The sequence below is a fragment of the Sciurus carolinensis genome, chromosome 5, assembly GCF_902686445.1.
Source record: "Sciurus carolinensis chromosome 5, mSciCar1.2, whole genome shotgun sequence".
NCBI classification, from domain to species: Eukaryota; Metazoa; Chordata; class Mammalia; order Rodentia; family Sciuridae; genus Sciurus; species Sciurus carolinensis.
The window spans coordinates 39214946-39240806 of record NC_062217.1 but is presented as its reverse complement, the minus strand read 5'-3'; the positions used below and the strand labels follow the sequence as shown (position 1 = coordinate 39240806).

Sequence of the window (25861 nt, the reverse complement as noted above, 5' to 3'; positions counted from 1 at the left end):
TCCCGCGCCAACACTCCCAGCGGCGGCGGCTCCAGGGACGGCGCGGATCGAAGGAAGCGACGGCGCCGCCGGGCACTTCCGGGAGCGCGCGCCGTGGGGCCGCCGCAGCCGCCGCCCGCAGCCATGGCCCACGCATCCCCGCCCCGGTCCGAGACCGTGCGCCGCGCCGGCGGCCCCGAGGGGCACCCTGCGCGGGACGTGCTGCCGTTTCCCACCGGTGAGTACCGCGGGGTCCGCGCCGGGAATGCCCTGCCGCCGCGTCGGGGACCTGCCCGACCTGCCCGGGCCGCCGGGGCCGCGCGGGACCAACTCGCCGGCGCTCGCATTCCCGTGCGCGGCGGGTCCGGGAGAAGGGGAGGGCGGCGCGGGGCCCCGTGCACTGGGGGCTCCGATGGCTCCTGCTGGGAGTGAGAGGCGGGCTCGGCCAACGTTTCGCTGGGGATGAGCCGCCAGGTGCTCCTGGCCCTGCTCCTTTGAAACTGCGAGCGCGATTCCACCCAGTGGTAAACCCTGCTGCGGGGAAGCTGGAGTCCACAGGCCCCGGGGAAGGGACTCTGCAGGCAGCCGAGGCTCCGGAAGCAGCTGGGAAAGCCCTCAGAGGATGTGACTGGACACCATTTCCTCCTCTCCGCTGGGTGGTTCCCTGGGCCCTCGGCTTGAGTGAGTCTTCGGAGTGAGCCTTTTCCCTTCAACACCTGTAGAGCTCCCGCGATGTGCCAGGCGCTGGGCTAGCCCTAGGGATATAAAGATGAGTTAGGCAGTCCCTGCTCTAGAGGATAAAAGGCAACTTTAGTTCGGCACACATGAGGGGCCCCTAACTTCTCCTGATGTGCAAGGAAGGCTTTTTTTTTTTTTTTTTTTTTTGGTACTGGGGATTGAACTCAGGGGCACTTTACCACGGAGCCACATCCCCAGTCCTATTTTGTATTTAGAGACAGGTTCTCGCTGAGTTGCTTAGCACCTCACCATTGCTGAGGCTGGCTTTGAACTCGCAATCCTCCTGTCTCAGCCTCCCGAGTCACTGGGATTACAGGCGTGCGCCACTGCCACCGTGCCCAGCACAAGGAAAACTTTTTAGAGGAGAGGATGCCTGGTCTTAACTTTTTTAAAGGGCAAGAGTCCGCCGTAAGTGAAAAAGGCTAATGCAGGCAGAGGAGGACTTAAGTTAGAGCATCAAGCCATAAAACAAATGACAACCATCAGCCAACTAGTTGACTGTTTCATTTAACTAATATGTATATGGACTGCAAAATGAGAAGACAGAGATGATGTTCCATCCTGCCATCTTTCCCAAATTCCAGAATTGTAAAACCGATTTCCATGTCTGCAGTGATTGCAAACTGAGTACTTCCTGAAGTGAGCTTGTTTCCCCCACACTGCAAACTTGTTCAACCACCAGCCTTCCCCATTCCATTCACCCAGTTGTTCAGGTCAAAAACCTTAGTGCTATGCTTAGCACTTTTCTTTTTTCCCCATCCCATCAATCAGGCCAGTTAGTTCTGTCTTCAGAATGTTTCCTGCCTGACTACTTCTTAACCACCTCCATTACTCCATCCAAGCCCAGGCTGCCATTGTCTTCTCTTAGGCCACTGGGCTCCTGCAGGCCTGCACAGCAAAGACACTTTTCCCGTTCTAGGGGTCTCCCATTTCTGTACAGTTCACCCCATGTTCTTTTCTGATTCGACTTTACCCATTTTGATGACTGCCACCCTCCTCCTGTCTTGTGTGTCCACTAAGCCACCAAATCTGCTTCAGGATCCTTATATTTGCTATTTCCTTGGCAAGGAAACTTAATCCATACATTGTCCCATTTCATTTCATGTTTTGATGTCTGCCTAATATGTATCTTCCCTGAGCCTTGTCTGCCCATCCTCTCTAATACAGAATGCCCTCTTTGCCTCTGATTACTTCTTCCTGCTCTTTTTCTATGGACTTATCACTGTCCAGAGGGGGAAATTTTGTTTAATGTCTATCTTTGCCACTGGAATGTAAGTTCCATGAAAGTTGAGACTTTTATTCTTTTCTATCTCCTAGTGCCTAGAACTGTTGGCCTTGTAGCATAGGACATAGTAGGTCCTCATTAAATATTTGTCAGAGGACTGAAAGACTTGTTTATAAGACTAAGGAGCTTGGCTTATGCTTTGTAGGTGATGAGAAAAATGTGTGCAGATAAGATATTTTATTTTATTTTTTGTAGACTGGGGATCAAACCCAAGACCTCATACGTGCTAGGTAAGCGTTCCAGCATTGTGCTAATCCTCAGTCTCAGATTATACATTTTAGATAAATCACTGTGGCAGTAATAGGAGGATTGGAACACAGTCATGACAGGGAAAGCAGAGGCAAGGATGTGAGCTTATCAGACTCAGAAAACAGAGGGCAAGGCAATGCACCTTCCACACTTGCACTGGAACAGCACACACATGAGTGTGCCCGAGAAATCAGGTCATGGGAATTTGGGTGTCAGTTAAGACTTGCTGGCTGCAAATAGTACAAACACAGTGTAATTTAAGCAAAAAGATGCTGAAATCTTCTTAATAAAAAAGTTTATTAAGAAGCCGTTTTAAGTTTATTAAGAAACATCTTAATAAAGATGTTTATTAAGAAGCCGTTTTGGGTTTCCCCGTCTGCTGAGCATCCTGAAGGTCCCTGAGATAGCCTGGTGATGAATCAGGAGTTGCAGTTAGCTACAAGTCACAAAAATCAACCACAATGACTTCAGCAGGAAGCATAGACAGCCTCAGAACACAGAAGCTATAGCATTTTTCAGAAAGGGCCCAAAACTAGGGCAACAATATAACTTATTGGCAACCATATAACTATATAACAATATACCCTACTGGAAGGGGATTTTAAATGAAAGTTAAAGGATTGGTGGATCTCATTCCATTTAATTTATTCTTAAGTGGCAGAATGTGTTCCTTGGCCACCTACCTGGCTACACAGATTCTGCCGCTCCCTCCCCCTCCCCCCCAATGAATCGCCCTTTTCTGGTAGACTTAAGACCATATCTAGCATTGGGAAGGATATGCCTGTAGAGACCAAAGCCTTAGCAGTTCATTCCCAGGTAGATGGGCCCAGAGGTTTGGGAGTCTGGAGCATTGCTGTGTTATTTAAGTTCCATGATTCTTACGTCCCAGGCTTGTAATTTTTCTTCAGCTTCATTCTTAGACCCTTTCTTACCTATGAGTTTCATGTTTGAGAATTCTAAAATCCTATCATCTTGTTGGGTCAATCTGTTGAGTCCATGGGCTTGCTGAACCTGCTAGAATGACTCTGGGGAGCTCTGCCGATCTTCACTGTTCTTAGCCTCAGCTTCTAATGGAGACCAATGGGCTCATTCCTAAAAACCCCAACACCTACAGGCATCCCTCCTAACTGAATCTGTATAGTTCCTGAGTTCAGATGGCTAAGGAACCAAGTTGCCTAAAGGTACTTGGTCCAAAAGTTTCAGATAATCTATACAAAGAGTTCAGATAATGAAGGATTGCCTCCTGTGCCCCTAAAGTGACAGACTCCCCCAGCTACAGAGTTACATGCTTCCTCCAGTCTAGAACTATAAATGAACTAGAAGAGCTAAAACCTTTTAGGGTACTCTTATATAGGGGTAGTTGAGCAGGAAGAAGCCTCTGTGAGAGCCTGTGAGTCCTACCTTGAGTTTATTCATTGGTACTGCAGACAAACTCCAGGTTAGTTCATAGCAGTGTGGTGACCTCTGTATTCTTACATGCCAACGTCCTCGGAGCCCAAGGACTTAGGAGTGCATTTCAGACAGGGCATAGAGCCCCCAGAGTGAGTGCAGGAGGCCCTGCTTGGGTATCAGCCCATGTAGCACACCTGTCTGCAAGTGACCTTCAACTGCACAGCAAAGAGTGACACTGAATGAAAGCGTCCAACTCTTACACAGTAAGGAACAGATACATATTGTCAGACAGTGTGTTAGCTTCTCTCTCTCTCTCTCTCTATATATATATATCCACACACACATACACACACACACACACATACACATTTTTTCATTGTAGATGGACACAATACCTTTATTTTATTTTTGTGTGGTGCTGAGGATCGAACCCAGTGCCTCACACATGCTAGGTAAGCACTGAGCCACAACCCCAGCCCCTGTTAATCGATCAGCTTTCTGGCTGTGACAGAGTACCTGAGAAAAACGAAGGAGGAAAGGTTTATTTTGGCTCATGGTTTCAGAGGGTTTCAATCCCTGGTTGGCTGGTTCCTTTGTTTTAGGCCTGAGGCCAGGCAGAAATGTCACGGTGGAAGGGTCCAACCAAGAAAAGCTGCTCAGCTCATGGCAGGCAGCCAGGAAGAGGAGAGTGCAAGTATACAAGAAGTGGACCTGGGACAAGATATACCCTTCGGGGGCAAATCCCAGTGGCCTGCTTCCTCCAGCTAGGCCACACCTCCTATAGTTTCTACCACCTTCCAATCTGTTCAGTTATGAACCCATCAATGAATTAATCCATTAATCTGATGAAATCAGAGCCCTAATAATCCAACTATTTCCCCGAAGTCCTACCTCTGAACCTTGGTGAATTGGGGACAAAGCCTTCACCCCACAAGCTTTTGGGAAACATTCTAGATCCAGGTATCACATGTTATTGTGGGAAACATGATAGTCAAGGGAATTTTAGCATTAAAAATGTCACTGCCTGACACTGTCCTTTTTAAGTCTGTGCTTTGTAAGGTTTTTGGTTTTGGTTTCGGTTTTGGGTTGTTTTGGCAGGGAAGAGCTAGTGTTAGGGATTCAACCCAGGGTGTCTACCACTGAACCATATTTCCATCCCTTTTTGTTTTCATTTTGAGACAGGGTCTTATCAAGTTACCCAGGCCGACCACCAACTTGTGATCCTCCTGTCTCAGCCTCTGGAGTTGCTGAGATTATGTTCATGCACCACGGCATCTTCTTAAAAGCAGTTTTCTACTGTAGAAAACCAAAGGAATAAAAGGAGGAACACTAGCAAGGAGCAAAAAAAAAAAAAAAAAAAAAAGCTCGTGCTTGTTGCCAAAATAATAGCAAGTTAACAAATTAGAGAAGCTTGCCTTTTAACTGACTCCAGTCAGAATCTTCCCGACGACTGGCTCTTTGCTTCCTCTCTCTGCCTCTTCCCTTTTCTTCCCAGCTCTTTTTCCCTTAGTTGTTTTTCCTTTCCCCTGAAAACAATCTGATTCTTACCTTTGTATCTCTCTTTCCTGACTGATCATAATGTTGAATTTAAAGCACATGTAAGTCACATTACTCATTAGCTTTTTTCTTTTTTATTTATTTATTTATAGAGACTGCATTTTGATTCATTGTACACAAATGGGGTACAACTTTTCATTTCTGTGGTTGTACATGATGTAGATTCACACCATTCATGTAATCATAAACATACATAGGGTCATACTGTCTGTTTCGTTCTATTATCTTTCCGTCCCCCACCCACTCCCACCGCGTTTTCCTCTACACCATCCAAAGTCCCTTCATTCTTCTCTTCCCCCTGCCACCCGACCTCATTATATATTGTCATCCACTTATCAGAGAAAACATCTGACCTTTGGTTTTTTGGGCTTGGCCTATTTCACTTAGCATGATATTTTCCAACTTTATCCATTTACCAGCAAATGCCATAATTTTATTATTCTTCATGGCTGAGTAATATTCCATTGTGTATATGTACCACAGTTTCTTTATCCATTCGTCAATTGAAGGGCATCTTGGTTGGTTCCACAATCTAGCTATTGTGAATTGAGCTGCTATGAACATTGATGTGGCTGCATTACTGTAGTATGCTGATTTTAAGTCCTTTGGGTATAAACTGAGGAGTGGGATAGCTGGCTCAAATGGTGGTCCCATTCCAAGTTTTCTGAGGAATCTCCACACTACTTTCCAGAGTGGCTGCACCAATTTGCAACTCCACCAGCAATGTATTAGTGTGCCTTTTCCCCCCCATCCATGCCAACACTTACTATTGCTTGTGTTCTTGATAATAGCCATTCTAATTGGAGTTAGATAAAATCTTAGGGTGGTACTCATTTGCTTTTTTAATTCTCCCAGAATTTGCTTTTGCATATAGTATGGCATAGAGTTATAATTTTGTTTTGCTGTGGATAGTTAACCAGAGCACTGTTTCTTGACTACATCATTGTTGTTGATTTGTAATGACAATAATTACTATTGAGAACTCATCATGGGCAAGGCAGTATTTTTAGAACTTTGGTTCTATTTAATTTCGTGCTTGTGTTTCATGAATGAAGATCTCCCTCATTTTTAGGCATTTTAAATGAATTAATTTTTTTTCCTTAACCCATTTAAATATTTATAAAATAAGTTACTTTTCCCCTTAGATCCCCGATATTTTGATTTTTGGGGAGTTGAGACTATAAAAGCAAGTGCTTGGCCTTCTACTTTAGGGCTGGAGGAAGAGGTGTCAACACAATGAAATTCTACTTTTTCAATTCTCACCAGGAATGTTACTTATAGGTATCTTTCAGGTTGCAGAAAAGATGGAAAAAAGAACATGTGCACTCTGCCCCAAAGATCTCGAGTACAGTGTCCTGTACTTTGCACAGTCAGAGAATATAGCTGCTCATGAATGTTGTTTGGTAAGTTACTTGAAAACTTACGTGAAACTACATGAGTCCCTTTAGGACTGGACATACCAGAATAGATAAATGGTACTTTGAATACAGTGAATAAGGAGTTGGCCATTGGGCTTGTAAGTGGAGATTATGGCACATAGTCTTCTAACTTTAAAGGGTTTCAGATCTTATTACCTTATATTTACTTTTAATTTTATTTATTTGTAACTGGTCAAACACACAAAGAGACAGAACTATGGTGAAGAAGCTTCTTCAAGATATTTTAATGAAGCTGGACACAGTTGTGCATGCCTATAAGGCCAGTGACTTGGGAGGCCAAGCAGGAGAATCTCAAGTTTGAGACTAGGCTGGGCAGCATAGTGGGAGAAGACCCTGTCTCAGAATGAAAATAAAAAGGGACTGGAGGTGTAGCTTGGTGGTAAAGCACCCCTGGGTTCAGTTCCAGTAAAACACAAACGCACATAAGCACAAAACATTTTAGCTGGGTGCACTGGCACACACCTATAATCCCAGTGGCTTGGGAGGCTGAGGCAGGAGGATCGAGAGTTCAAAGCCAGCCTCTGCAAAAGCGAGGTGCTAAGCAACTCGGTGAGATCCTGTGTCTCAATAAAATACAAAATAGGGCTGGGGATGTGGCTCAGTTGTCAAGTGCCCCTGAGTTCAATCCCTGGAAACAAAAAAAAAAAAAAAAAGATTTTTTAATGAAAGATTTCAACTATAACAGACACCTATAAACCTTCCACCCAGACATAATTTCTGTCAAATGCTACAGATGTTTCAGATATATCCATGGTGATAAACATAGTTGTAAGTCTTTCACTTTAAATACAGTGTTTCATTGCATTCAGCTGTTCTCCTGTGAATGGGCACTTAGGTTTTTCCAGTTTTCTTCCTATGACTAACAGTTATCTAAAGCCTCTTCACACATGCGAATTCTCTGGTCTAGAGAATATAGCTAAAAGGAGTTGCTGGGGAACATAGGTGGTGTTTTCTCTTCCCTAAATTTGCCAAATTTCCCTCCAAAGACATTTGACTTCCACTATTGGAAAAATACTCTAGTATTTTTCTCTAACTCCTTGCCATACTTGATATTATGAGGTTTTAATTACTTTCCCTCAATTCATATGAAATAGTATCTCTTTTGAACTCCCTCATTCTTGAGGGTTGCATATCAATTCATGTGCTTATGGTCCATTCTGGTTTCTGCATCCGTGCATCAGGTGCTGGTAGTCTGTACTTTTTATCTTTGAGATGTTTATTTTTGCTTATATGTATTTATATAAAAATAATAATGCTTTATTATTTGTTGTCATTTAATTTTATTTATGGAGTTTTCTGTCAGACAGGAGTCTATAATGTAAAGTCATAATTATTTTCCTTTAAGAATTTGAGATTTTTCATCCAAAGAAATTGTTTTCTGATTCTTTTTCCCCTATAAGTTTTAAAATCTTGCTTTTCTCATTAGTTTCTTAACTCTACTGGACTATTACTATTATGTAAAGTAGAAATTGATTTTATCTTTCCATATGATTGACAGTTTTTCCCTCCAGTCTGTTTGTCTTGTAGTTCTGGGGATTGAACCCATCGTAGCAGGCAAGCACTCCACCACTGAGTTATAGCAGCCCTCCCACCACTGTTTCATGAATAATTTATATTTTCGTCACTCATTTGTAATGATAATAATGATAACTGTTGTTTAGTGTGTGCCTGGTAGTGTTTTGGGAGCTTTACCTACATTAAACTGTTAATCCTCACTGCAGCCATTATTATCCCTACACTAAAGATGAAACAGCTGAGGCACTGAGCTGTCACTTTCCCAAGGTCCCACAGTTGTAAATCCACAAGAGTCCAGTTCTTTACACTTACCCAGGATGCCGGCAAGAACAAAGCTCATGTGCAAGGGTCTGTTTCTGGCGCTATTCCTGAGCCGGTGCAACTCTGATTTAATTATTATGGCTTTGTTATGAGCCTTGGCTCTTGACTGGGCACGGTGGTGCTCGTCTACAATCCCAGCTGTTTGGGAGGCTGAGACAGGAGGACCATAAGTTTGAGGCCAGCCTGGGCAACTTAGTGACATCTTGTCTCAAAATTAAAAGGACTAGGGATGTAGTTCATTGAAGACTGTGGGTTCAATCCCTAGTACCGCAAAGAAAAATAAAATGAGCCTTGGCTCTTACTTTGGTGCTTCAAACTTTGAGATTTCACAAAGATTTCCATTGGAATTTTGATTAGAATTGTATTTAATTTATAGAAGAATTTAGGGAAAATTAGACAACTTCATAATAGGAATCTTAATGGGGTCTCTCTCTTCAATTTAGATCCTTTATGAGTTTCAGTAATTTTTGAAGCTGGGCATGGTGGCACATGTCCTTGGTCCCTGTCTCAACAAACAAAAACAATGTAGTGTTTCAGCTATTACAGAGCATTGTTCTAGACGCTGTGTTCAATCTGGAGATGATCTAAAGTATATGGGAGGCTATGCATGAGTCACATGCAAATACTACATCATTTTATATAAGGGACTTCAGCACTGGAAGATTTTGGTATCCAAGGTGGGGAGGGTCTTGGAATTATTCCCCAGGGGATACTGAGGACAACTATATCTGTATTTTCTTCCTTTTTATTTTTTCATAGTATTTCATTGTATGGATATGTCACAATTTGTTATCCGTTCACCCCTTGATAGACATATGTATTACTTCCAGTTTGAGGCTATCATAATAATTCTGTTATGAACATCTGTAAATCTTCATGTGGAAATAATGCTTTTATTTCTTTTAAGTGAACATCTAGCAGAATTGCTGTGTCATAAAAGTAAGTGTGCTCTTGGCTTTAAAAGTTATTGTTTTAGAGCCGGGCAAGGTGGTGTGTGCTTGCAGTCCCAGCTACAGGAGACTGAGGCAAGAGCGTTACTTGAAACCAGGAGTGTGAGAAGATCCTGGGCAACGCAGGGAGACCCAGAAAGAATAGAGAAGAAAAAGTTGCGGGCTAGGAATAGAGAGCTCGTTGGTAGAGTACTTGCCTACAGTGCAAAGGCCCTGAGTTTGATAACAAAAATTATCATTTTACACCTCTACCAACAATGTATACGCGTTTCACTTGTTCCATGTCCTCCCCAACACTTGGACTTGTCTTTTCTTTTTTTTTTTTTTCTGTACTAGGGATTTAACCCATAGGTGCTCTATCACTGAGCTACATCCCCAGCCCTTTTTTATTTTTACTTATTTTTATTTTTTTTAAATTATGCATGACAGAATGTATTTTGACATATCCTTTTTTATTTTTTATTTTGAGACAGGGTCTTGCTAAGTTGCCGAGGCTGGCTTTGAACTTGTGATCTCCTGCCTCAGCCTCCCGGACCACCGAGATTACAGGTGTGCACCACTCTGGCAACACTTGGTATTTTCATTTTTTTTTAAATTGGGTCCAGTCTGTTGGGCATAGAATGGTATCCCATTGTGTTTTTAATTTGCCTGAGAGTTAATGATATTAGGCATCTTTTCATGTGTTTATTCAGTATTCACTGAAAATCTTATATGAAGTGTCTGTTCAAATTCCCTGCCTCCCTTTGTTTGGTGGTGCTGGGGATAGAACCCACAGACTATGGCCTTGCATGTGTTAAGTAAGTACTCTACCACTGAGTACAGCCCCATCCTTGCCTATTGTTAATTTGTCAATTATTGAGTTTTAAGTTTTTCCTATATGCTTGTACATTGTCAGTTAGATGTATTATAGCTGGGTATGATGTGGTGGCAGATTACGTCTGTAATCCCAGCAACTTGAGAGGCTGAAGCAGGTGGATCGCAGGCTCAAGGCAAGCCTCAACAATTTAGCAAGGCTTTCAGCAACTTAGTGAGACCTGGTCTCAAAATAAAAAATAAGGGCTGGAGGTGTAAAATAAGGGCTGCCCGAGTTAAGTCCCCAGTGCCAACAACAAATCAAAGATGTATTATAAATACATCTAGTGTCTGTCTTGCCTTTTTGTTTTCTCAGCAGTGTCTTTCAAAGAGCAAACATTTTCTAAGCCAAATTTATTAACTTTATGGTTTCTGCTTTCTGTAAGAAATCTTTGCCTATGCCAGTGTCACAAAAATTTTTCTCTTATATATTTTTGACCTTTGTTATTCGAGTATGTGTGTCATATTGATCTTCAATTGAGAAGGTAGGTTGGATTCTTTTGATTTCAAGTGACCCATAGAAATTCAAGCCAGCCTAAACACGGAGGAGTTTGTAATGAGGTTGCAGGGCATTTCATGGCTCCTGAAGGCGAAGGTGCCGGCAGGTCTAAGAAATAGGAGCTGGAAAGCCATCAGGAATATCCTCTCTCTCGTCCTTGTTTCTGCTTTTATTTCTTGCATACTAAATTGTGTGGCGTTCACTATTGCTCACAGTCCTAGGATAGGGAATCTGGCCCAACTTGGCATCAGGGTCCACCCAGATCCAATTAGCCAGTGCGGGTCAGAGTCACATAATATAAAACTTGCCTGGGGTTCAGGGTGGCTTGTGGTCTACTCATACACCCTGAAAAGTGGTCACTGTTCTATGCTCAATCCATCTTCCTCCTGGTGAGTATTTTTTAGTACCATTTTCTGGCCTGCAGCTTTCCATACTACTTTGTGTGTACTTGTTCTTTTTGTTTTCCTACTTCAGCTGTATTCTTCAGCCCTTGTGGAATGTGAGGATCATGATCCATGTAATTATGATAGAAATTTTGATGTGGAATCAGTAAAGAAAGAAATCCAGAGAGGAAGAAAGCTGGTAAGTAGAAATGATTTTATTACTTATACAGGATGACCATACTCTTGGGATCACATGCAAAAGAAAGTCATTTAATTGATAACCAGAGATAGAGAAGCATCTTAGCCGAAGATGTTTAGTATTTTAAAATAAACTACCAGGCTGCATTAGTAAAGTAGGTATGAATTAGAATGCTTTTGGCTGTAAGTGGAAGAAACCCTAGCTCAGACTGGCTTTAACAAGAAGAATGCTTTTTTTCCTCACTTAACCAGAGGAAACACCAGCCTTAGTACATCAATGATGTCATCAGGGGCCCAGTTTCCTCCCCCTGCCTTTATGGTCCCCAGCATCAACTTGTCCCCTCCTAGCTATAGGGTGGCTGCATGAAGGAACTGGAGCATCAGACTTTCCTGTTCATATCCAGCAAGAAAAAGCTCATTCCCCCACGGAGAATAAGAGGCCTTATGGAAGTCTAATTGGGTCTCAAAACTCCTTGTGTGCCAGTTGCCAGGGTTAGCCATAACTTATTAGGAACTACCCATGGAGCCAAAGCCATCAGGGGGCTGGCTATTTGGGAAGGAGAGAATGCTGAGGAGTTATCCTATGGGGTCCATTAGGTCCCCAGACTTCCTCTGGGAAAGGCACTCACAGCTTAGCAAGCAGGATAGCAAGTGTGAGTGCCTTGCATGCTTCCGCAACCACAGTAAGGTTAATGACTAAGAACAAACATGTATCAAGTCTTCGCAAAATGTCAGCATCAGCAGTGTCCTGCAGTAGGTGTTACATACATTATTCTGTGAAAACTCCCAGCTATAGATCTGATGATGCCCATTTTGTAAACAGAAAAAATGGAAAGTCCAGAGTGAAAAGAGAACAGTCTAGATGGAATTTGACCAAGTATGCTTTCTCAGCATACACGATACTGTAATAGATCCTGAAGCAAGGCCTAAAAATGGAGAGTATGAATCCTGCCCTGGGTGTGTGTAGGAGACTGGACAGTGGTATAATTCATGGGTATGATAAGTTGGGTGAGTAAGTAGCCCTTCTAATTAGAAAGTAGCAGACAGACCTCAACTGAAAGATTGTTTTGTTGTTTTTTGTTAGTGGATTTCAGTGGAGTTAATTGACTAGGGTTAAGGAAACCCACCATTAGATTCTAGAGGTTACCTACATGTGAAGGAAGAATCCAGGCTGAAGAAGGCGGGCAGCTGACTAGAAGCATAATACACAGGAGGGAGTGGGTATACCTGAGGGGTTTTGCAGACACTGCAATTCAGACTACCTACTGGAAAGACTCCGGGATGCATTGGAAGTGGAGGATAAAGGAGCAAGGAGTGCAGCCACCTGACGTCAAGGTTGGGCAGTGTCAGTATGGCGTGCGTGGCTTGACAGGGGCCAGCACCACCCTCCTCAGCAGGCTCCTCCCTGCAACTGGGCTTCTGGACCCCTTCCTAGTGTGTGGTGGAGGGGTGAAAAGAAAGATGGGCAAGGAATTCCAAGAGAGGGAACAGGGTGTACCAAAGTGTGGAAGGCAGTTTGAAGAACTGTAAGCAGGTGATTCTGTGGTACTTTATTCTCTACTGAATGCCTGGACTTCTGCAGAGTGTGCTGATTCGTACACCTGTTCCCTTGTTAAACAATGAATCTACGCTGGTTTTCACCATAATAAGTAATGTTGCAACCAACAGCTTTGCACACGTATCCTTGTGTGCTTGTTTGAGCATTTCTGTAGTGCAAGCTCCTAGAAGTGGCACTGCTGAGTCAGAATTTCCTGTAAAAATGTTGAACTGTACTGACCAATGTTCCCTGGGAAAGGTTGTACTGGTTTATGCTTCTTTGTATAGTGGATGAAGGCCTCGTATTCCATGTGTGGAGATGATCTTTCTCTTGCTGGCTATGAGCTAGAAAGCCTGACAAAATGCTCAAAGAAAGTCTGGCAAAAATGAGTGTCACTGTTCTTGTTTATTTTTGCCAAGGGTAGAAAACTTTTACTTCACAGCTCCCTGATCACAGGAGAGGCTGAACATTGTTTCTCTCCAGGCCTCTGCACTGCCCCACCCCACCAGCCAGCAGTTCTGCCCAGTCCTTTTGCAGTCTGTGGCCACACACCACGGCCCACCTCTGCAGGGTCTTCCAGACACCCCTCCCTCCTCCCTCCCCTCCTGCACCAGTCACTTTCTTGTTCACCTGGCAAAGTCCCATCTTTGGGTACACCTGTGTTTCATGCATAAACATAGTAGCATCAGCACTTAAGCAGCTGAAGAGCAGGAGAAAACCCACAAATGCGGTGACCGGCTTAGAATCATGGCTACAGACCTCAGAAGGGTGCTTATCACTTCCCTTACATGTCTACTTCACCCTCCACCCTCTACGTTTCCTGTCTCACATCCTGTCATCTCTATTTAAAACCTGTCCCACCTCCAATGTTCCAACCCCAAGTTGGTCCTCTCAGCTGTATTCACCTGCTTGTCCTCACCCTGCGTCTCCAAGTACCTTCTTTTTTGGGATGGAGGGTAGGCGGGGCATTAACCAGGAATTGAACCCAGGGGTTTAAGTTGAACCACTGAGCCACATCCCCCACCCTTTTTTATTTTTATTTTGAGAAAGGGTCTAAGTTGCTTAGGGTCTCACTAAGCTGCTGAGGCTGTCCTTGAACTTGTGATCCTCCTGCCTCAGCCTCTTGAGTTTACAGGTGTGTGCCCTGGCCCCTGACTCTTTTGCCTTTCTGGACACATACACTGGGTGTCTTCTACTTTTCTGGCTACTTCTTCCCCTGTGCCCTGGCTGCTTTCTCCTCTCCACTCAACCTCTGAGATTGTGCCCCATGTTGTGTATCTCCAGTCCTGTCCCCGCACTAGAGTTCCAGTCTACCAACCTGACACATTTCCACTGATACCTAAAGCATCTGATGTTTGGGTTGGCCAATAACACAATTCCACCCCATCCAAACCTCCTCCTTCTTCACCCCAATAAATAGCACCATGATTCATCTGTTACCCAAAGCAGAAGTCTAAGGATGATCTTTCCCTCATCACATCCCTGCCCATCAGCAACACCCCAGACACACTGCACCCTCCACCCACTTCTCAGTGTCATTAATCCACTGAAGTCGCTAGTTGCTCTCTCAAAGGTTGCTGAAGATTGCTGATACCCTGATTTCCTCCTGCCAGCCTACCCAGCTCATTCTCTAAACAGCAGCTTGATCTCTTAAAAATATTGGTCAGTTCATGTTCCCCTTAAACAAACATAAAATTACTTGGCCTTACTCTGGCTTGTAAGCCCTACATGACCCTGCCCACTCACCCTTGCTGTAACCAGAGGCTTTCCTCTTGCCCTTCTGGTAAGCTTGCCAGTCAGGAGGTTCATTCTTGCCACAAGGACTGAGGGCCTCTGCTTAGAATATCTTTCTCCCTGCTTTTTCACATGCTAGGAGCTCTTATTATTCAAACCTATACTTTACTGACTACCCAGTCTGAAGTAGGGACCAATGACACTGTCATTTGCCTTATTTTAGTTATATACAATGCATAAACCCTTCTATGAGGTGTTGTATTTTTGTTTGCCAGTGCCAGGGATCTAACCCAGGACCTTTCACATGCTAAGCAAGCACTCTACCACTGAGCTACCTCCCTGACCCACCATGAGATGTTTTTAAGTTTGCTTTCTTTCACTGCGGTACCTCCTCTCCACTGCAGTGTACACTCCACCGGGGCAGGTACCTTCTCTGTTCAGTCCACTGTCTTCCCCCTTATCCCTCAACAGTGTCTGTAATACTATGTACTTACAAAGACCTTAAGCAAACGAACGTTTATTGCCATTTGTATTTCTTTTGTGATTTGCCTGTTACCATTTTTCTGTGGATTATCTTAACCCTTTATCTAATATGCTGCTTTTTTTTGTTTTCTTTTTTTGGTGCCAGGGATTGAATCCAGGGGTGCTCTACCACTGAGCACATCCCCAGCCCCTTTTGTTTTTTCAGTGGGGTCTCACCAAGTCACTTAGAGCCTTGCTAAGTTGCTGAGGCCAGCTTTAAACTTGGAATCCTGGGCTGGGGATACAGCTCAGTTGGTAGAGTTGGGGATACAGCTCAGTTGGTAGAGTGCCTGCCTTGAAAGCACAAGGCGCACAAGGCCCTGGGTTCAATCCCCAGCACCGCAAAAAAAAAAAAAAAAAAAAAAAAAAAAAAGCAACTTGGAATCCTGCTCCTGAGCCACTGGGATTACAGGTGTGCGCTGCAAACATTTTTCTTTCCATCTTTTCCTTGTCTTAAATTTTTTAAATAGTATATGTCACCATAAAATGAAAGTTTAAATTTTTTATTTAGTCAGATCTGTCTTGTTCTTTGTGGCTTCTGGGTTTTTTACCTTCCTTAGTCTTCCTTTGCCTCAATACCATGCTTTTTTTTCTTTCTATTTCCTAATTTTTTTTTAAAGTTTATTTATTTGCTTTGCATAGTTAGAGTTTTAATCCATTCAAACTTTATTTGGGAGAGTATTGTGAGGTAGGGATCTTTTTTTCCTATGCAAATAGTCATTTGGTCTCCCCCCAGTTAAATTGTCATTCTTACATGGTCTGATTTGGAACTCCACCTTTTATCTTAATCTTGCTTCTCGCCTACATTTGAACTGTCTTTATTCACATATTTGCTTGTGCTGCTGTTGGGGAATCGTGTGAGCCGTCTGTTTTTGCAAGATGATCTCCTTGTGCCACCAGTCATTCAGCCAGAGTATGAGGTAATCAGCCGCAGTGGTGGCTGGATTCCCTAAACCAGTTAGGCTTCTGTGGTCACACACTGTCTGCCTAACCATCTCCACACCATCTTCAATAAAACACCAAATTGAGAAATAAAAGCAAGGGATCAGATAAGCTAAACTAAGAAAAACATGTTACCACTCTGTTGAGTTTTTGGTTTTCTAGGGGTTTTTTGGGAGGTGGGGCGCTCTACTCTAGATTCCAAAGAAGTTCCCTTATTTTAGCTCACATTATCCTCAATAGGAATCCAGCAGACAGTTACTGTTACCCCAGAAATGAATCCAAGAGAAGTGACTGGCTCTGATTGAACTTGTATTCCTCTTGTCTCAACCTCCCATTTCCCGGCAGGAGGCCAGGAGCTGCTCTTGCCTCAAGTTCCTGTCCCCACAGGACCAGTAGCCTCGAGCTAAACAAGTTGGCCAACTCTGATTTTTAGAAATCTCTTTTAAAAAGACATTGTTTTTTGAAAGAAAAAAACATTTTCTGCTTTTAATGGGATCATTACAGAACAGTCCATGCCAAGCATTCATTAGTTGAGGTTTTGCTGAAATTTCCAAATGAGCAGCCAAATGTAAAGAATATCAAATGTTTGTATGAAAGATGAAACTTTACCAGTAATATCCAGGATAAAAATACAGGACTGCTGGCTTAAATAACATCTAATGATATTTTTAAATTTTAACAAAGATTATGAAAAACAGGGTCTCATTCAGTAAAATCTATTCCTCTGTAGAAATGCACATTGTGTCGTGAAAGAGGAGCCACCGTGGGATGTGACTTAAAAACCTGTGCCAAGAACTACCACTTTTTCTGTGCCAAAAAGGACAATGCATTTCCACAAGCTGATGGAGCTCAAGGGATTTATAAGTATTTAATACAACAGTTTTAAGCCTAATTTGGGGGATTGGGATAAGGAACAAGACTTTAAAAGCTAAATTTATATAACCGATTTTCAAAGGAGAAGACAGTTTGGGGGATACCAAGTTGGGTATTTTCTCAGTAGCATAGAAAAAAACAAGGTTTTGTTTTGCTTTTTTAAATTTCTCTGTATCCTGTCCTTCCTAGTAAAAACATCACCTGTCATAGTGATGTGAATGGCAGGAGATGGGGACCAGTTCAAAGCTATTCTTTTCTGACACAGGAAGCAGTCTTTCCTTATATAGCCACAGACTCATCAGTTTTTGTCTTTAGTCTTGTATGTGGAATAAATGTAATTTCCACTGCCATACCAGTAAACAGCTACTTGTTCTGAATAGTAGGATTGGTGTCATGAGAGCATTTTTTAGAAGTTTTTGTAAGATTTATTCATAAAGTAATTTTTTTAAAAAATCCTACTCAGAGCCTAGATCCCCTTATCGAAGTGTCCCAGGCACTCTTTTATTAACTTATTTAATAACCACTTTTTGCCAGGCAAAGTCAAAGTGCTATACTAATGTTAACTTGTGTCAGTTCAGGGAGGTTGATACTATTATCCCTATGTACAGATAAAGCCCTGAGCCACTCAGGAACTTTCCTCAGGTCACACAGTTGATGAGTGGCAGAGCTGGGTGTCAGAGATCCTGAGTCCCTTGCGCTTTACCACACCAGTTCATCTTCAGGCTTAGGGACCATACCTTCTAAAACAATGTGGGTAAGCCTGCCCAAGTTTCCAAAGTAATTTTAAATGAGTCTGAGCAAGTTAAATAGGTATTCTGTTGCTTGAGACATTAGGGAGTGTCATTGTACAGTACTTCTTTTTATATGCAATTTGCTAAGAAACTCAGGATATGCTCAGAGTTTCACTTTGTTTTTTTTTTTTTTTTTAACCTTTGTGAAGGGCCCATTTTATGACTTTTTTTAAACAAAGACTTTAAACATAAGATCAAACAAAAGCAAAGTTGTGACTATCTTAAAGTTGAGGAAAACACACTGATCCTATATTAGAACTAATGAATTAGGTCAATGAAAACTGCTTGAAAAAACTTAAGTACTTGGCAAATGAAAGTTCTCAGTCACCAAAACCTAAGGCAGGGACGTGAGGGGTTAATTTGCGGTATTGCTGGGAAGGCTGGTGGAGGAGGTGGGACTTAGAAGATGGAGGTGACTGCACATTCCCTTAGGAGAGGAAGGCACTGCATCCTGTCCACCAGTCCCAATAGGAAAAGAGGGGAGAAGTAGCTGGGGCCGAGACAGAAGGGAGGGACCAAAGAAAACGGGACCTGTGCAGTTCTCTCACTTTAGTTCATGTAGTCTGTTGTGCTGGTTTCTTTGGGGACACTGAACAAATTTTAGGCTCTTTGTAGGTTAGAAGAAAGACCTGGAAAGCTGCCAGCTTTGAAATCTACTTTTTCCCTAAATTAATGCATGCACTTTTGTGCTATTGTTGAAAATCAAACTTTGCCTGGTCTTATAGAAATCTGCATATCTTACAAGATTTTGGATCTTTACATATCTTTGTATAGCCAAATGCCCCTAACCACCATATATGAACTAGTACTGTTCAGTCTTCAATCAGCACTCACTCCTTCAGAGAACACAATCTTTCTAAGATTCAGAGGGCAGAGAAGACATCTAACAGACTCATCCACACTTGATGTAGGTTAATTTTATAGTGGCTTAACATTTCTCTTTAAAAGTCACTATTTAAAATGTAGCCATCATGAAAAATTAGTACCTTTTTAAACCACAAGGATATTGACATTATATTTGAAAACTATTAAAAGATTTCATGATTCTTTGAAATTGCGTATTTTCAGGGTGTTATGCCGACATCATGCTCCCAGATCATCAACCAATGCTCAGAGTGGTAAGTCTCTACAATTTCAATACTGTGGGTTTAAAGAAAGCCAGACATTTAGGTAAGACATGGAATAGTCTGATTTACTTGCCTCATTGAATTAAAATATAAAATTGAGTTAATATTTTACATACCTATAAATTTGTCAGTTTCTCTGTGCACTTATTTGATATGACATTGAACCCAGGTGTGCTCTATCACTGAGCTATATCTCCAGCCTCTTATTTTTTGAGACAGGGTCTCACTAAGTTGCTGAGGCTGGCCTTGAATTTGCAATCCTCCTGCATCAACCTCCTGAGTCACTGGGGTCACCACCGTGCCCAGCTTGACTAGTTTTTCTTTGTTGAAGTAGACCTATCTGGCCATTCTCACCATCCTGGTAGGACCAAACTAGACACTGTAAAAAGCTTTGACTTTTGTGACTACTACTCTTCTGTAGGAGTATTAGAATTTTCAGTAGGTAAAATTAGTAAAGTGCCACATGCTTCCTGGATAAAAACTTCTAAAAATGCTTTTGAGAAGCATTTCATTTTAATTAAGGTAGAATAGATCCTGGTTAACTGGAGTTATGGGATGTACATTCATTCACGAGTGCATTCAGTGTACTTCCAGAACAGAAGTGTCTTACCAGTACTAAATCCGGAAGGTTCACAGTGACCTGGAGTCAGGACCTCTCTGGAAAAGACTTAGTTCTGTGCCATGCCAACTGCATTTTATGGGGGTAAAAAGCACTCTCTGAGCAGTATCTCTACACTTACTTTTCAGTCATTACCTTTTTAACTTACCAGGAAATGCCATAAAAAAGATTGCTGTCAATCAGTGTTTACTGACAGACAGTAAGTTTTATAAAAAGCAGATAATCTTGGGCTGTCGGTATAGCTCAGTGGCAGTGTGTCTTTGACAGGTACAGGCCCTGGGTTCCGTACCTGGCACCACAAAAATCTGGATGTAAACCAGTCCTTTCCTCAGAGGAAAGGCTTGTTCTTTTGAATTCTTCCAAAAAATCTTAAACATACCATACCCACTAACATACATTGTTTTTTTCACTTGGCTGTATTTTAAAGATCCTTCTGCACAAGCACATAAGCTTATGCATAATATTCCATGGTACAGCCATAACACAATTGGACTGTTGGCTGCTTGAGGGACATTCAGGCTATTTCCAGTTTTCCATTACACTTACTGCCATGGTTAACCTTGTTCTCCACACATCTTTGTGCCTTCACACAAACTATACTGTTAAGTAAAATCATTGATTCCAAGAATATAAACAGTGAAACTCTAGATAACTTATAGCTAATTATCTTCCAAAAAGATATCTGCAGTACAGTTACCCAAATCTCTGCAAATATTGTTTATTAAACATCTTTATCAGTCTGATATAAGAATTTTTACTTTGTATCTTTTCACCAGTTGTTTTCCTATGACCTGCTTTATTCACGTTTCTATTCAATTAACCTGCTTCCTGAAGATTCTCCATATGCCCATTTTTCTTTATTATTTCCTTTTCATATTGACTGTAAAATGATTTTATATTTTAAAAATTAGCACTTTCCTGTGTTGAAAATGCTTAGTCTGTTTGCTGTGTCTTTTGACATATATGAGTTTTATATGTCATATAATCAATCTTTTCCTTTATTCTGACTTAAGTGATTTATATTTTTAGCTGATTTTTCAAGAGTGAAAGGAAAAAGAGGAAGGAAGAAAAGTCTCCCAACAGGCATTCATGTACTGGTAATTTGACTTCAATTTTCTTATAGCTTTAAATTTCTTTATATGGTGTCTTTATTTAAATCATTCTAAATTTCAGGTGAAATGTACTTTCCAAGTTACTGGAATAGCCAGCATCTGTATAACATCCTTCATTTGTGTTGTCTGACTAGATAAAGCTGAGACTGCTTCTTTGGAGAAGAATCCCATATTCAGAAGTTTTTAGATAATTCCTAATGATATAACTATGATGAAATTAGTAAGGAGAAGCTGGAAGTTTCTAGAGATGACATTATTCCCACAGCTTCTGTGAAGCATTCCTTAGCACTAGTTAGAACGTCTGCCCTTATAGAGTGCTTAGGTCCTTATATGACTGCGGGTACAGCTGAGCACTGGTACACAGTATTTCCCAATTACATGATCCAATGTGACCTTGTTTGTAATTCTCATAATTTTCTAGATTATATATAAAGTATATGAAATACTTATAGGATTTTAAGTATTAACATCAACTCATATAAGCCAAATTAATATGAGCCAGCAGCCTCCACTCCTTGCTTTTATTTAAGAGATGTTTCTCAGGCTGGGTGAGGTGGCATGCACCTGTAGCCCAACTATTGAGGAGGTTGAGATGGGAGAATTACTTGCAGCCAGGAGCTCAAGGCCAGCCTAGGCAACATAACTGTCTCAAAAACAAATGTTTCTCCCAGCCTCAGAAACTTAGCAAGACACCGTCTCAAAAAATTTAAAAAGGCTGGGAATGTGGCTCAGTGGTTAAGAGTCCCTGGGTTCTGTCCCCAGTACCAAAGAAACAAAACAACAGTTTCTCAAACACCTCTTGTTTTAAATGTAAAGTATCTATAAATATAAAGCATGGTTTTCCCCATTAACAGGCATCTAATTATACACAGCAGATTGGCTTTTGTGTGTTAAATGCCAACAGTACAATCACTGCGATCTTGCGTTTTCTCTTCCTCTAGCCACCCGAGACAACGCCGTTCAATAGATTTGTAAAACCAATGAAGGAAAAGCACAGCAGCTACCCAGGTTTGTGCTCAGTGACTGCTATAACATGGCCTCCAGTACTTGTGAAAATGTTGACCCTTCAGTATTTCAGCTGCCCACTCCATTAGAACCCCATCTTATTTATGCAAATAAGTTGGCTCAGAATGCGCCGGTCCTTCTCAGTATAAGGATACACTCCTAAAGAAAAAGCTGGGTGCCTGAGCTCAGCATCCAGTAATGTGCCACCCCACAATTTCTTATAAGGAGTGTGACATAATAACTGACAAAAAAAAAAAAAGGGCAGGCTGTCATCTCAAGGATTTGAAGCTAAATTTTAGGAATTCCTCTTAATTCATATAGTTATTATAAGCAAGGTTTTATCTTACAACACTTCATTCACTAGCAAAGGTGTTGTGTGTTATTTACTAATTATGTTCACCCTCCACTAGGCAAGGTTTGAAGAAGTAACCATAAGTGGGATGATTAGCTGCCCTACCATTTACTTATAAAAATGTTTTCCTTGTTAGATGCGATTGTGAAAATGCCTTTTCTTAAGAAATGTAAGGAAGCAGGACTTCTTAATGACTTATTTGAAGAAATATTAGACAAACTTCATTTGATTCAAGAAAGACTTATGGATGAGACTACTTCAGAATCAGGTACTGAATTTCCCAGTACAGAAGCTTTTCACAGACCTACATGTGAAACAGACAAAATAAGGAAAAAAATTTTCCCTTTGCATTCTTTAATAAAAATCATTGTGTATAAGTCTACTGTCTATTATAAATCAACAGAATGTAGACAGCTCACAGACTCAGTAAGTAGTTCTGACTGACAGCTATGGTCTAGTTCCCGTAGGTGCACATAGGTGGGTGGGTGCATCTGGAGCCGAGGTGGCCACGTGGCTGCTCCCCACCACTCCTGCACCTGTATTTAAGAGTTGATAACAGTTAGGTTACAGTGCTGATAGAACTCAAACTGCTTCCTAAATAAACCAAGAGCCCTCTATAAATGTTTACTCAAAGTTTAAGGTATAGGAGAAATTTAAATGTTTTGATCAATGTGTTTATTAGAACTTTCTTACAGAAGTTTCTTGAACTCTCAGGGAAGCTGAAGTTCCATTTGTAAGGTGCAAGCACATAGCTACTTATTAGCTTTCCTAACACCTAGTCTGAGCGTACAAACTTTAAAGTTATTTCATAAGGGAAAGCTTGACCATCTATATTATAGCCAGCAATGCAAAATATATACTTATTTGAAAGACTATATTCTATAGGACAACCTGAGCACTTCTCAAACTTTGCTGAAGGATGTGTGCACACACAGATAGCTGCTCCACCCCCGGTCCTGAGTCTACATTTCTAACAAGTTCCACAGGAAAGGGATGTTCTGTTTACACTTCCCTGTTTTGGGTTATTTTCTGAAGTGTGACTGCACCCATGAATTGTTTGAAATTAATACTGAAAATGTTTTTCTCTCTCCAGAGTATGAGGAAATTGGGACTTCACTTTTTGACTGTAGATTATTTGAAGACACATTTGTAAATTTTCAAGCAGGTATGTAAGTTATAAAAACTTAAAAATTGAAATAGTATGATGCTATGTGGTAATAAGTCATTTAACAATATTGTTTTATTAAGTGAAAATAGCCCAGCCCATTACAAAAACAGTATTACAGGCACAGAAGAAAAAAATATACATATAAGTAGGCACAGAGGACAATTGCACTTAGTGGAAAGAGCAGTTACTTGTAGGTATTGGATTGTAGTAATTTCTTCTGTCTGTCCTTTTAATGCTGAATTTTCCAAATTTCCTATATACAAATACTTGGGGTTTAATGAGAAGAAACTCATTAAAAAGAAAACAACAGGCCAGACGTGGTGGCACACACCTGTAATCCCAGAAGCTATGGAGGCTGAGACAGGAGGATCATGAGTCAAAGTCATCCTCAGCAACTCAAAGAGACTCCATCTCTAAATAAAATATAAAAAGGGCTGGGGACACAGCTTAGTGGTAAAGTCCATGGATTCAATCCCTGGTACCAAAAAAAAAAAAAAAAAGGAAACAAAAAATGGATTGCAAAATTGGCAGAGTATTCTGGCCCATGTGTAGGCAAAGGCGAAGCTGGTGGGGCTTCCTGCACTCTCTCTGCTCTTGTGCAGTGGTAAGGTACAATAAACTGTTCTGCAGTTTCCTCCCTTGTTAAAATTGTCCTAGTTCTCCCAACAAATCTAATCTCCTATGAGAGGCATTGTAGATAATTCATCAGAAATAAATGAAAATAGTCAAGAAGTTTTTGTAGAAGAGAAACTCAGGGTACGTGGGTTGGAGGAGGGAGAAACCTTTCTATAAAGTACCAACCACTTATTGAGTCTTGCTCGCAGCACTGACGGCCTCAAGACAGGCAGATTTCCACTTATGATTCTGATCTGACCTTTGTTAAGGCTGCCACACAGGAGAGTGGGAGGAGTGGGAGATCAGATTCACAGGTGCGAATGGCTCCCCCCCCACAACCCTGCACAATATGGTGCCCTATCTGTTTTTGTCAGGAAATGGTCTTAAAACAAATAGTTCATATCCTTGTCTAAACATACGCAACTTTCTCATTTGGGTTTTATGTTATACATTTCTATTTGAATTTAGTCTTAACTACATTTATAATCAGCAAGAAAAATTTTTTTAATTTACCTCAAATATCTTTCAACTGTCTGCTAATAGGCATCTCTCTTTTGTATTTAAGGTAGCCTTTGAAATTTTCTAAAAATCTTTTTATTAGAGACTCATCTCTTATTTTTTCATATGACATAGTTACATGTTTGGATGTCACTCTGGGTGGGCTGGTTGGGAGTCCACCTGTTCATAGTGCAATGCAGCGGGTACAGCGGACCAGGAGACACCGCTTGGAACTGCATGAGAACCAGCTGAAAAGGCTCAACTTTTGACACCACATTGATATTCTCTAGCTTAATGTAGCCTTACTAATGTGTACAGTTAATTGCAGGTATATGGTTGTTCTGAAGATTATGTATTTTAAAACAAATTTTAAGGCTTTTAAAATTAATTGCCTTATTTATAAAGCCTAATTATGAAAAAAAAGTATCTTCTTGTTCCATAATAAAAATCTATTTCTAATACCAAAAGCTTTTATGTAACAAAAAAATATTGGATGCATCTCTATCAAAGATTTGCCCTCATCCTTGATATTCTAGCCACATTCTCTCTTCTGTTTATCAGTTTTCAACAAATGCACACAGTGTAGCATGGAGGTTATACAAGTGTTCAAGTTTTCAAAGATACAGACAATAGGGACTTTTTTTGCCACAAACTTATACAAAATCTTAAAAGACTTACCAGCTTTATATGTGGTAAATGCTGGAATCCCATCCTGAATCAGAAGAGGAAGCAGGCAGAAAGAAACCAGTTCCTGCTCACAAGACTCTAGGCTTTTCATTCGAGGAACAAGCACTGTGGACTATGTACTTGCAAGTGAAAGGAGCTAGAAATAGTACATTATTTCTCATGAAACCACTGAATAGTCACTTTATTTCTTCTTTTCAAAGCAATAGAGAATAAAATTCATGAATCTGAAGAAATGCGGCAGCAGCTGAAGGAAGACATTGAGCTACTTCAGGATTTAAAACAAACCTTGTGCTCTTTTCAAGAAAACAGAGACCTCAGGTCAAGTTCCACTTCAGAATCCTCACTGTCTTCCTAAAGATCTTAAACCAGTGGTCAGGTGGAACTGCAAGCAGGCCCTACACCAGAGACCCAGCCCAGGAGGCACATACCTTCAGGACTAGGTGCTTATCCCTGTATGGGCCCCAAACTGTGATCCCCACCAGCTCTTATCTGTTCTTGCTGATTGGCACTGCCAACTGGATGCTTCTTGTCTCCCTATATCATCATGCTACTTCTACTACTACTACCTCTCCAATAAAATGTTTTCCAGGTCTGCTTGAGTAAATTCAGTCATGTCTCCCATCTCTCCCACCTTCTGCTCTTAAAATTCTATGGGCAGCTTCCTGCTGGTGCATCCCCTCCCCCAGAGATCTAAGTGGATTCCAGTAACACACCAGATGCTCCCACTGCCAGGGTCTTTGCACATCCCTGCTGTGAAGTCTTAACTACTTTCTCTTCTGCCTGTTCCTCCTATAGTACCTATACCAGCCTCCCATTTATTCCATCTGAGATTACTTTTCCTTCATACCACTTCCTAGTTTAATTAGCTATATCACACCATGAGAGTATGTTCACTGAAAACAATTTGTTGTTTCTATTATCC

At 41.4% G+C, this 25861-nt stretch overlaps 1 protein-coding gene across 1 annotated transcript; it reads left to right on the top strand.

Moving 5' to 3' along the window:
• Positions 1-60: 60 nt before the first annotated feature.
• Positions 61-25530, top strand: Phf11 (PHD finger protein 11). Its single transcript, XM_047552384.1, has 10 exons — positions 61-217; positions 6482-6603; positions 11251-11358; positions 16823-16956; positions 18825-18874; positions 20532-20599; positions 21556-21622; positions 22108-22239; positions 23065-23136; positions 25140-25530. The coding sequence occupies exons 1-10, from the start codon at positions 124-126 to the stop codon at positions 25292-25294; spliced, it is 1002 nt and encodes a 333-aa protein (XP_047408340.1). The 5' UTR covers positions 61-123; the 3' UTR covers positions 25295-25530.
• The last annotated feature ends 331 nt before the right edge of the window (positions 25531-25861 follow it).

Coding starts and splice junctions, on each gene's coding strand:
- Phf11 (XM_047552384.1), top strand. CDS start 124: ATGGCCCACGCATCCCCGCCCCGGTCCGAGACCGTGCGCCGCGCCGGC. Junction 6,604..11,250: donor CTGCTCATGAATGTTGTTTG/GTAAGTTACTTG, acceptor TTCCTACTTCAG/CTGTATTCTTCAGCCCTTGT. Junction 23,137..25,139: donor ATTTGTAAATTTTCAAGCAG/GTATGTAAGTTA, acceptor TTCTTTTCAAAG/CAATAGAGAATAAAATTCAT.